Genomic DNA, 9,495 nt, shown 5'->3' with positions numbered 1-9,495 from the left:
TAGGGTGGACTTCTTTTGCAGATGTTCTTTATCGACATCAAGCGCTCCAGAAGATTGGCCGCAACATATATATATATATATATATATATATATATATATATATATATATATATATATATATATATATAATTGAATGATGGGATAACCTACAATCTTTAAACTATATATAATAATAAAAATATGTATCTTTTTTTATTATTTAAATCATTTAATTTTTTATCATTGGAGTCTCCAAGTTATATGATTAGATATCAGACGATTTGAACCATAGACTTTCTACTATCCAATTTAGATGAGATGTATATGTATGTATTTATATTGTTCACATGAATCAGAGCAGAGAGTTTATTTTTTTATAGATAAATATCATGAAAAAATTGATCAACTTTTGTAGCGATCAGTTTATCAATATTTTTATATTTTTTAAGATAAATAATTTTTTTTTTTTTATGAATAGTATTTATCTATGAAATGTTAAAAAAATCTCATCCATCAGAAAATAGTTAAATTACTTTTTCATCAATTACTAAAATAGATATTTAAAATTTAAAAATATTTCATTCTTATTTTTAATATCTCTATTATCCAATAGCTAATGATTTAAAAAATATTAAGGGTATTATAGAAAATATAGATAAATTTTAATAATTTATTTAAAATAATAATAATATAAAAAATATGAGTATTTATAAAAAAATATGAATAATAAATTTCAATGCTACTTATTTTATAAGAAAAAAATATAAATAAATTAATATTTTATTTAAATATTTTTAAAAAATAATTATTTAAAAATATATATTTTTAAATAAATTTTTTATTCCGAACGGATCGGTGGGAAAAAGGTACAGCCCCTTCAGTCCGATCGCCATCCCGATCGGTGGGAAAATCTCGGAACTTTCCCGCTTCGGTGACTATTTCATGCCCATTTCAAACCAAACACTCCCTTTTCCCTCTCCCCTCCACACTACCCCAAAAATTTCCCCGCACCCATACACTCGTCCCCAAATCCCTCTCCCTTCTCTTCCTCCCCCCTTGCTCTCCTCTCTCTCCCTCTCTCTCCATGGCTCCGCCTTTCGTCTTCCCCTCCGACCTCAAAGATCTCGAAGAAGACTCCGACGAGCCCTCCCTCCGCGTCGAATCCCCCATCCACGTCGCCTCTCTCCGCCCCTCCGAACTCGAAGAGCTTGTCAAAGGTCAGCCCTCCTCCTCCTCCTCTATCGATTCTTACGTCCCTCCCCAATATTCCCCCTTTTCTGAACTAATTATTGCTTAATTTGGTGTAAAAAAAGGTGTGGCCTTTGATCTGTCCGACAGAGAGCTCTTCTGCGTCGAGGAGCAGGACGTGTTCGACCGCGTCTACTCCCTGGTAAGGGGTTTTTCCCTTCTCACCCCCTCCTGTAAGTTCAACCTCGTCGAGACCCTCCGCTCCAACCTCAGCGTCCTCCTCCCCAACGTCGACTCCCTCTCCCGGGCCCCCGAGTCGCCGGCCTCTGGTGGGACCTCAGTCACACTCCGCATCGCCTCTCACCGCAATGCCCTCAAGATCTACTCCTTCTTCCTCCTCACCATTGCCCTCGCTGAGGAGTCCAGCCGTGACTCCAGTGGTAGCTCTAAGGTACATCTTGCTCTAAACCCTAATTAATGTGCTTTACGCTCAGTCTGCTAATTTTGGTGAAAAGATTGGATTTTCTGTGTGAAATTAGGTTGGTGCACCGGGGCGGAAGAAGAATGCGACATATGCTTGGAATTGGGAGATGCAGAGAGGTCGGATAATCAATTTGATTGCTAACTCTCTGGAGATCAACCTGTCACTGCTCTTTGGATCGAGTGATATCGATGAGAAGTATCTCTCCTTTGTCTCAAAGTAAATATCAGTTCTCAAAGCCTTAAACTTTTTCACCCCCACTTTACCAAGCTTATTCATTTTGACAAGAGTTGGCCATTGTTGCAGGTGTGCTGTCACCCTATACGAGAATCAGGCTGTGTTGAGGGATGCGGACACGAGAGATGGACTTGGCCGAATAATAGGCACCATTGCGACCAAGCACCAGCGGACTGCACAAACATGCGCATCAGTCTTGCATTTGATATACAAGTTCGACTTCGCAGTCCCTCACATTGCTGAAGCAGTTGCTGCAGCAGAGAGAAAGTATGGTGATGGGAGCCTTGCAATAGCTCTTATTAGGGAGATTGGTAGGACGGATCCAAAGGACTATGTGAGGGATGGTGTTGGGGCAGAGAATGTTGGGAGATTCCTTGTTGATCTTGCCGACCATTCTCCAAAGCTTATGTCCACCAATGTGGGGGTTTTGGTGCCTCATTTTGGTGGTGAGTCTTACAAGATTAGAAATGCTCTTGTTGGAGTCTTGGGCAAGCTGGTTGCAAAGGCATATAAGGATGTGGAAGGTGATATGAGTTCAAAGTCTCTGCGGCTAAGGGGTAAGCAGGCAATGTTGGAGATTCTTCTAGAGCGTTGCAGGGATGTCTCAGCATACACAAGGAGTCGGGTGCTCCAGGTGTGGACAGAATTGTGCGAGGAACATGCTGTTCCTATTGGGCTGTGGAATGAAGTGGCATCAGTTGCTTGTGGGAGATTGGAAGATAAGAGTGCAATGGTGAGGAAGTCAGCACTGAACCTGCTCATCACAATGTTGCAGCATAACCCATTTGGACCTCAACTGCGTGTTATGGCTTTTGAAGCGACATTGGAAAAGTACAAAGAGAAATTGCAGGGAATGGGGCCTTCTGGCCCTTCTGAGGAAGTCCCTGATGGTGATGCTGTTTGCGGAGAGGCTGCCACAGAGCAGGAGAGTGTTAGTGATAGTTGTTTGCCTTCTAGCGAAGAGCAGAAGGAGAATGACGGAACTGTTCCAGATATTGGGAATTTGGAACAGATCAGGGCATTGGTGGCATCACTTGAGTCTGGTTTGCAGTTCTCGAAGTGCATTACTTCTCTGATGCCGACCCTGGTTCAGCTGCTAGCATCATCTTCTGTCACTGATGTGGAATACACGATCCTTTTGCTGATGAGGTGTAGACAGTTTCAGATTGATGGCTCAGAAGCATGTCTTCGGAAAATGTTGCCCCTGGTAAACCTTTATAGAATTTCCATACATGTAAAGGAGATATATGATTTGGTTGATATATGCTGGAATTAATGTACTTGTTGGATCTTTGTAGGTGTTCTCCCAGGATAAGTCTATATATGAAGCTGTGGAAAATGCATTCATCACTATATATGTTAGAAAAAGCCCAACGGAAACTGCAAGAAATTTGTTGAGCCTGGCGATCGATTCTAGCATTGGAGATCTTGCAGCTTTGGAGTGTTTAATTGGTTCTTTGGTGTCCAAAGGTGAAGTTTCTACAAGCATGGTATGCACTCTTCTTGATTCCACTGAGGCTTGCTTGCTTGCTTGGTATTTGTCTAAAACAAGTACAATGTATATGAACTGAAAGCTTGTTTGTTTTAAAAAATTAAAATTATTTGCACTGTTACTCATATAGATGCATGACTAATAAATGCATAATTTAGTTACAAAAAATCCTATTCTTTAGCTTGGATTAGTGAGAGTGTTGGCCAAGTTAGACTGCATTGTTCCATGAATGGAAATTTCTTGGAGTGCATCGATCACCATCTTTAGATCCTGAGTTCACTTTTAAAGGAGAAATGTGATTGTTCTTCATGTTGTTGATTGTCATTAAATTCAATCATGGAGGTTGATTGAGCAGAAGTAGATTCTGAGGCAATGCAAATATCACAACATTGTTCCACACACACACACACAGAGAGAGAGAGAGAGAGAGAGAGAGAGAGAGAGAGAGAGAGAGAGAGAGAGAGAGATGCTGCAAAAGTCTCTTTGTAGAAATTCTGTTATCAGTTGCAAGTGCTTTTAGTTGCTGCTGCATGATGCAAATGGTGCAGGGATAGGGGTTGTATTGTGATTCGCTACAATTGAAGGAAGAAGTAAAGAGGGGAGAAGGAGCTGATTTGGAATGCAACAGAGTGAATACATATAAGAGGCTATCAAGCAAAACTGATCAGCTAATTCACAATTCATTGTTCATGTTTTATGCTGTTTATGTGCATAGCTCAAGATTGCTTATATCCTAACAAATTAGTTACTGTGGACTTTCTATCAAATCAGACTGATCCTTTGGCTCTTCAAAGATAGGTGCAGCTTGAACTGTTCTAATGTTGTAGAAAATTGTCTCTTCTTGCTGCAATACTGTAAGCTAATTTATATCACCCATAATGACATAGGTAGGAAAAACTCGTGACATGAAGGTTGTGCTGTTTAAATGTGTATACATTAATCAAGTCATTCCCTTACGAAGACAACATCATTATAAAACTTAAAATTGCACGGTGTCTCTTGCATCAGACTTCATTTTTTGCTAGTTCTTTTGACATCTTGCTTATTTATCATTGCAAGGAAATGTTAGATGACTCTCCATTTTATATTGAAAGAGCATTATAAGACATCATCCTGCATGTTTGTTGTTATCCTCTAAAAGTCACAGTCATTAATTTGGATATACTTGTTTCATTCTATTTTGTTATGTCGAGTCCAATGGCAGTCCTGGTGTATTAAAAAGGCATATCCATGTCATCCAAGTTCTAAAACTCATGGTATGACCAATTCATTGTCCCATAACCTTGAAGCTGAAGTGCATTCTCATGCAATGCTTGGTTATATGGTGTTCTTTTTCTACCAACAATTTTTTATCAGCTTCTGATGGACCAATTCCAACCAACAGTGTTGTAGTGGGCATGGTTCTTTTTATTTGCTTTTGATATATAATTAGGTCCTCCAAGCATTTCATCTAAGTTCTAACCATATGATCTGAATTTTCTTTGGATATGTATTTTTAAACGCTTATAACAATGACATGCATTTTCGAACTTTTGAACATCAAAACATTTGAGCTACTTTTTTTCTGAAAATCTTGGTGCTAAATATTGAAATGTATTAGCTATGAATTGATATCTGTCACAAACTATATACTTTGACTGAAACTAACTGTATTTGCTCGTTGTGCAAAAGGTGTCATGGACACTATATACTTTCATGTAAGATTAGTGACCCTTCCTGATAGCTCTGGTGCCAATAAAAAAAAATCTGGAGTACCTTTTACAAATCTTAAAAATGACAATATTTGGACCTTCCATGTTTAGCTACAGTTAAGTGCAGTATGACTTACCATAATGGCTAACAATATTTGAATATGTCTAATCATATATATGCTTAAGTCAATGCTGGACACTGCCTCTTTAGATTGTTTTCTTGCATGATCCAAGCATGAACAGTCAAATACTTATTGCTCTGGACATCAAATACCTTTTGTTCTCTACCTGATAACTTGTGCTTACCCATTTAGAATGCATGTAATCTTGTAACCTGATGAATATTGCACTGTAAATGCTGAAACTTAATGATGTACAATATTTGTTTCCTACTGTGCTGTAACGAGGAGATCATCTTACTAAAATATTCTCATGTTCTCTCTAGATATCAGCTTTATGGGATTTCTTTAGCTTCAATGTCAGCGGAGTAGTGGCAGCACAAAGCCGTGGAGCTTTGTCAATTCTGTGTATGGCTGCAAAATCATCTCCAAGCATTCTGGGTTCTCACTTGCAAGATATCATTGATATTGGTTTTGGACGCTGGGCTAAGGAAGAGCCTTTGCTTGCAAGAACTGCATGTGTTGCGCTTGAAAGGTTGTCTGAAGAAGATAAGGAAAAACTAAGAAACACAGGCAGTAGGATTTTTGGTATGTTGCATAGCTTAGTAACTGGTTTCTGGCTTCCAGAGAACATTTGGTATGCTTCTGCTGACAAAGCCATAAGTACCATATATTCAATACATCCAATACCCGAAGCCTTTGCTGCTGATTTGGTGAAAAAGTCTCTCAGTTCTGTATTCAGTGGTACTGGAAGAGATGAAGCACCCAATGATGCAGATAATGATAGCATCAACTTCCTTTTCACAGTGCCAGCAGCAAAGCTTGGTAGATTTCTTTTTATTATAAGCCATGTTGCACTAAATCATCTGGTTTATATTGAGTCCTGTGTTAGGAAGGTTCAGAAACAGAAATCAAAGAAAGAGAAGTCAAAACATGAATCTCAGGCTGTTCATGGTGGCTCTGCAGAAGAAGCTGCTGTAAGTTTACATTTGGCGGGGCTATTTTGTTGTTTATTTCTTTCTTTGGCAACATTGCCCACCCCAACTATATGTTTGCTATTAGGATTAGGTGTACTTCCATTGTCTATGAAAGTTGAAAAAACATGGTTGACAGGTGCAAGATATAAATGCTGAACTGGGCATTGGTGCATCTGAAGATGCAATAATCGATTCACTTTCTGAAAGGACCGAAAAGGAGATTGTTTCTAGTGGCTCTGTTGAAAAAAACCTCCTTGGATATTGTGCACCTTTCGTCTCCAAGCTTTGTAGAAATTTTAATTTGATGCAAAAGGTGACAAGGTTCAAAGTTCTTTGTAAATGAGCTTTCTTAATTTGTCTGTGTGTCTTTTATTTAGTTAATTAATCATTATACATTTTGCTATTTTGATCAGTCTTTTGAACTCAATAGGTGTCCTTTGTTTCTATTTTGCAGTTTCCGGAGCTGCAGGCTTCTGCAATGCTTGCTTTATGTAAACTTATGATTATTGATGCGGATTTTTGGTAAGAAACGTGCACTCAATGATATATATTTTTTATTTTTTATAAAAAGAATCTAGTGAACACATAAAAAGGTCGATTATATGAATTTCAGTGAAGCAAATCTTCAGCTTCTGTTCACTGTTGTGGAGAATGCACCATCGGAAACTGTTCGTTCAAACTGCACAGTGGCTCTTGGTGACCTTGCAGTTCGTTTTCCTAACCTCTTAGAACCTTGGACAGAGCATATGTATGCTCGTTTACGAGATCCTTCAGCATCTGTAAGGAAAAATGCTGTTCTAGTGCTTTCTCATCTCATATTAAACGACATGATGAAGGTGCGGTAGATTGCCTATAACCTCATTGGTTATTTTCTTTTACCATCATCAGTATTGTATCACAATTGTTCAAGAATCTTTTGATCAGGTGAAAGGTTACATAAATGAAATGGCCGTGAGGATAGAAGATGAGGATCAAAGGATTTCAAGTCTTGCTAAACTTTTCTTTCATGAGTTGTCAAAGAAGGGTACCATTTTGATGCTTGGATAATCGTTTTGACGGATAACTGCACCATACTTTTTCTCATGTTCAAGTGCTTTTTATTCTTGCAGGGAGCAATCCGATTTATAATTTACTTCCAGATATCCTTGGCAGATTGTGCAATCAAAATCTCAAGGAAGAGACATTTTGCAATGTCATGCAATTTCTAATAAATTCTATTAAGAAGGTATTGATGGCTTCCTTTTGTTGCAGATAGTTGTTTCTCCTTGTAATTTAACTCTTGATTTCCTGACTGTCGTTAGGACAAACAAATGGAAGCTCTTGTTGAAAAGCTTTGCAATAGGTTCAGTGGAGTCACTGGTATGCTTCTTGACAGTATCTGTATGGAATCCCCCATCTGTTCTTTCATTTGCTTCTTTTCTTCATCATTGCTTCTCTATCTTCAGTGCTGCTTGTTTTAATTGGCAAGGCTCAAGCTATCTCTTGAAGCTACTCCGTATACTCATCTGTAATACATCTAAGTTTTATTCAGCATCTCCAAACTAACAGTATATCATGGAGATCATATTCCTAGAAACAGCATCATGTTACTGATTAATCAAATTTAAAACTTTGGACTCTATGATTTTAGGTCTGTTTATTGCAATTAAGGATTTTTCTATTGGGAATATTCACTTTATGAGTTCCAGATATCTTTTCAAGGAATAAATCAAAGGTTTAGATACAAGTTTTAAAGACACAGGCATGATGGGTTGTGTAAGATTTGTACTGAATTAGTTTGATGTGCCTATGCATTTTTGTCTTGAACCGACATATACTGAGATGATCTGTAAGTTCAGATTCTTATGACTTTTTTCCGCAAATATTGGATTGAGTTTGTTTTATGCTATGTTGGTTTATTCAATTTAATGGGCTTAATTGTGGGTTCTTTAACTGCATATGTTACATGTGGAAGAGATAAAAAATTATTTGATTGGTTCTACATATCCAGCAATGGGAGCGCAAGGTTGTTATTCTACATGTATATTGAGCCATCGAACTTGTTATAAGTGAAGAGATGGATGAGTAGCTAGGGTTCCCCCACCTCAACTTCAAGAGAAGGAAAACTAGCACCAAAACCTTACTGTAGCCTGTGCAGAAAGTAGAAACATGGTACTTGCCAATCCATAGTTGTTTAATTGCCTGATAGCTTAGCAACTGCCTTGTTGAAAAAGGTTGCCTTAATTAGTTGTCTACAATTTTTGCTTAACGTTGAGTTAGAGGGATAATGTATCAATACATTAGGCATAGGTTTCATTTGTTACCGAAGTTAATTCTGTTAGTGCTAATGCAATGATTGTGGAGGAAGAAAAACTTATTCCATTTATTGCTGGAGTCTCTACTGGCAAAGTTGATGATAGATTATCAGAATGTCCTATGACAGTCAGGAATGGTTCTGACTGTGATCATTGGCCTCATTTCCTCTGCATAATCTGTGTATTGGAGTCATGATTCCCTATTATTTGTTGTGTCTATAACTCTATGGGCTATCTTGTTGAGTTTACATTATGTTTCTGTACATCTATTTATTGCGACTTTTACCCTTTTATGATGTGACTCTTTAGTTGCTCTCACTTTTTGGAGCGAGGGAGGGTGGTAGTTTGCCAACATAAGATGTCTGGTGATGATCCTATTTATCTAAGAGCGATCATCAGTGCTACTAGACATGTGTTACTTGTTTAAACACAACTTGCTAATATGCTCATTTTGTGCTGACTCGAACAGTTGTGTGGGAGTGCAAAGGATATCTGCTCTATCACCTCATAGCCCATAATAAAAAACGGGCATGGATGATAATGGGGATAGAACAATATCACCAGCAATAAATCATACTAATTCCAATATACAACTCATGCTAGTGATTGAGAGACGGGACTTGGTGTGACCACTTAATCTGTTGTACATCTATCTGCTTAAATCAGCCCTTACAAAATTCTTTCAACTTGATTGCACAACCTTAGCTTGAGAGCGAACCTGCATTAGTGTATCATTTTAACGATAAGTAAAAGAAAATCTTTTGGATATGGAACAGAAAATATGGAATTCAGAGAAAAAATTGAATGATTAAAGAAAAAAGTATGCACAGATGTATTATTTAGTGGTGATAAATTCAAACATTTAGAGCGTTTTTTTTTTTTTTTGCTTTGGTTATCATTATTGATGCGGAATTTTTTTATGCTGTTTAGGGTAAATATAATTGGATCATGTGAATTTATCAATTTAAGTTCCCAGATTTAGTTTCTGCATCAATTGCTCAAGTTCCTTCATCAGCTCCTTGTCATTCATGTTATTT

At 37.7% G+C, this 9,495-nt stretch overlaps 1 protein-coding gene across 2 annotated transcripts in view; it reads left to right on the top strand.

Annotated features, from left to right (window-relative positions):
* The first annotated feature begins 948 nt into the window (after positions 1-948).
* The window catches only part of LOC105057621 (condensin-1 complex subunit CAP-D2), an 11,092-nt gene continuing 2,545 nt past the window's right edge, over positions 949-9,495 (top strand). For both annotated transcript variants that reach the window (XM_010940274.4, XM_019854687.3), the window contains exons 1-12: positions 949-1,196; positions 1,293-1,618; positions 1,707-1,867; positions 1,955-3,092; positions 3,184-3,375; positions 5,514-6,164; positions 6,301-6,477; positions 6,619-6,686; positions 6,778-7,000; positions 7,089-7,188; positions 7,274-7,389; positions 7,466-7,523. In XM_010940274.4, the coding sequence (XP_010938576.1) occupies positions 1,064-1,196; positions 1,293-1,618; positions 1,707-1,867; positions 1,955-3,092; positions 3,184-3,375; positions 5,514-6,164; positions 6,301-6,477; positions 6,619-6,686; positions 6,778-7,000; positions 7,089-7,188; positions 7,274-7,389; positions 7,466-7,523 (3,343 nt within the window). In that variant the 5' untranslated portion in view covers positions 949-1,063. The remainder of the gene's footprint in view (positions 1,197-1,292; positions 1,619-1,706; positions 1,868-1,954; positions 3,093-3,183; positions 3,376-5,513; positions 6,165-6,300; positions 6,478-6,618; positions 6,687-6,777; positions 7,001-7,088; positions 7,189-7,273; positions 7,390-7,465; positions 7,524-9,495) is intronic.

This window comes from Elaeis guineensis, chromosome 14, assembly GCF_000442705.2.
Source record: "Elaeis guineensis isolate ETL-2024a chromosome 14, EG11, whole genome shotgun sequence".
In the NCBI taxonomy this organism is placed as follows: Eukaryota; Viridiplantae; Streptophyta; class Magnoliopsida; order Arecales; family Arecaceae; genus Elaeis; species Elaeis guineensis.
Note: the sequence above shows the minus strand (reverse complement) of the source record. Positions and strands in the feature narration are given on the sequence as shown.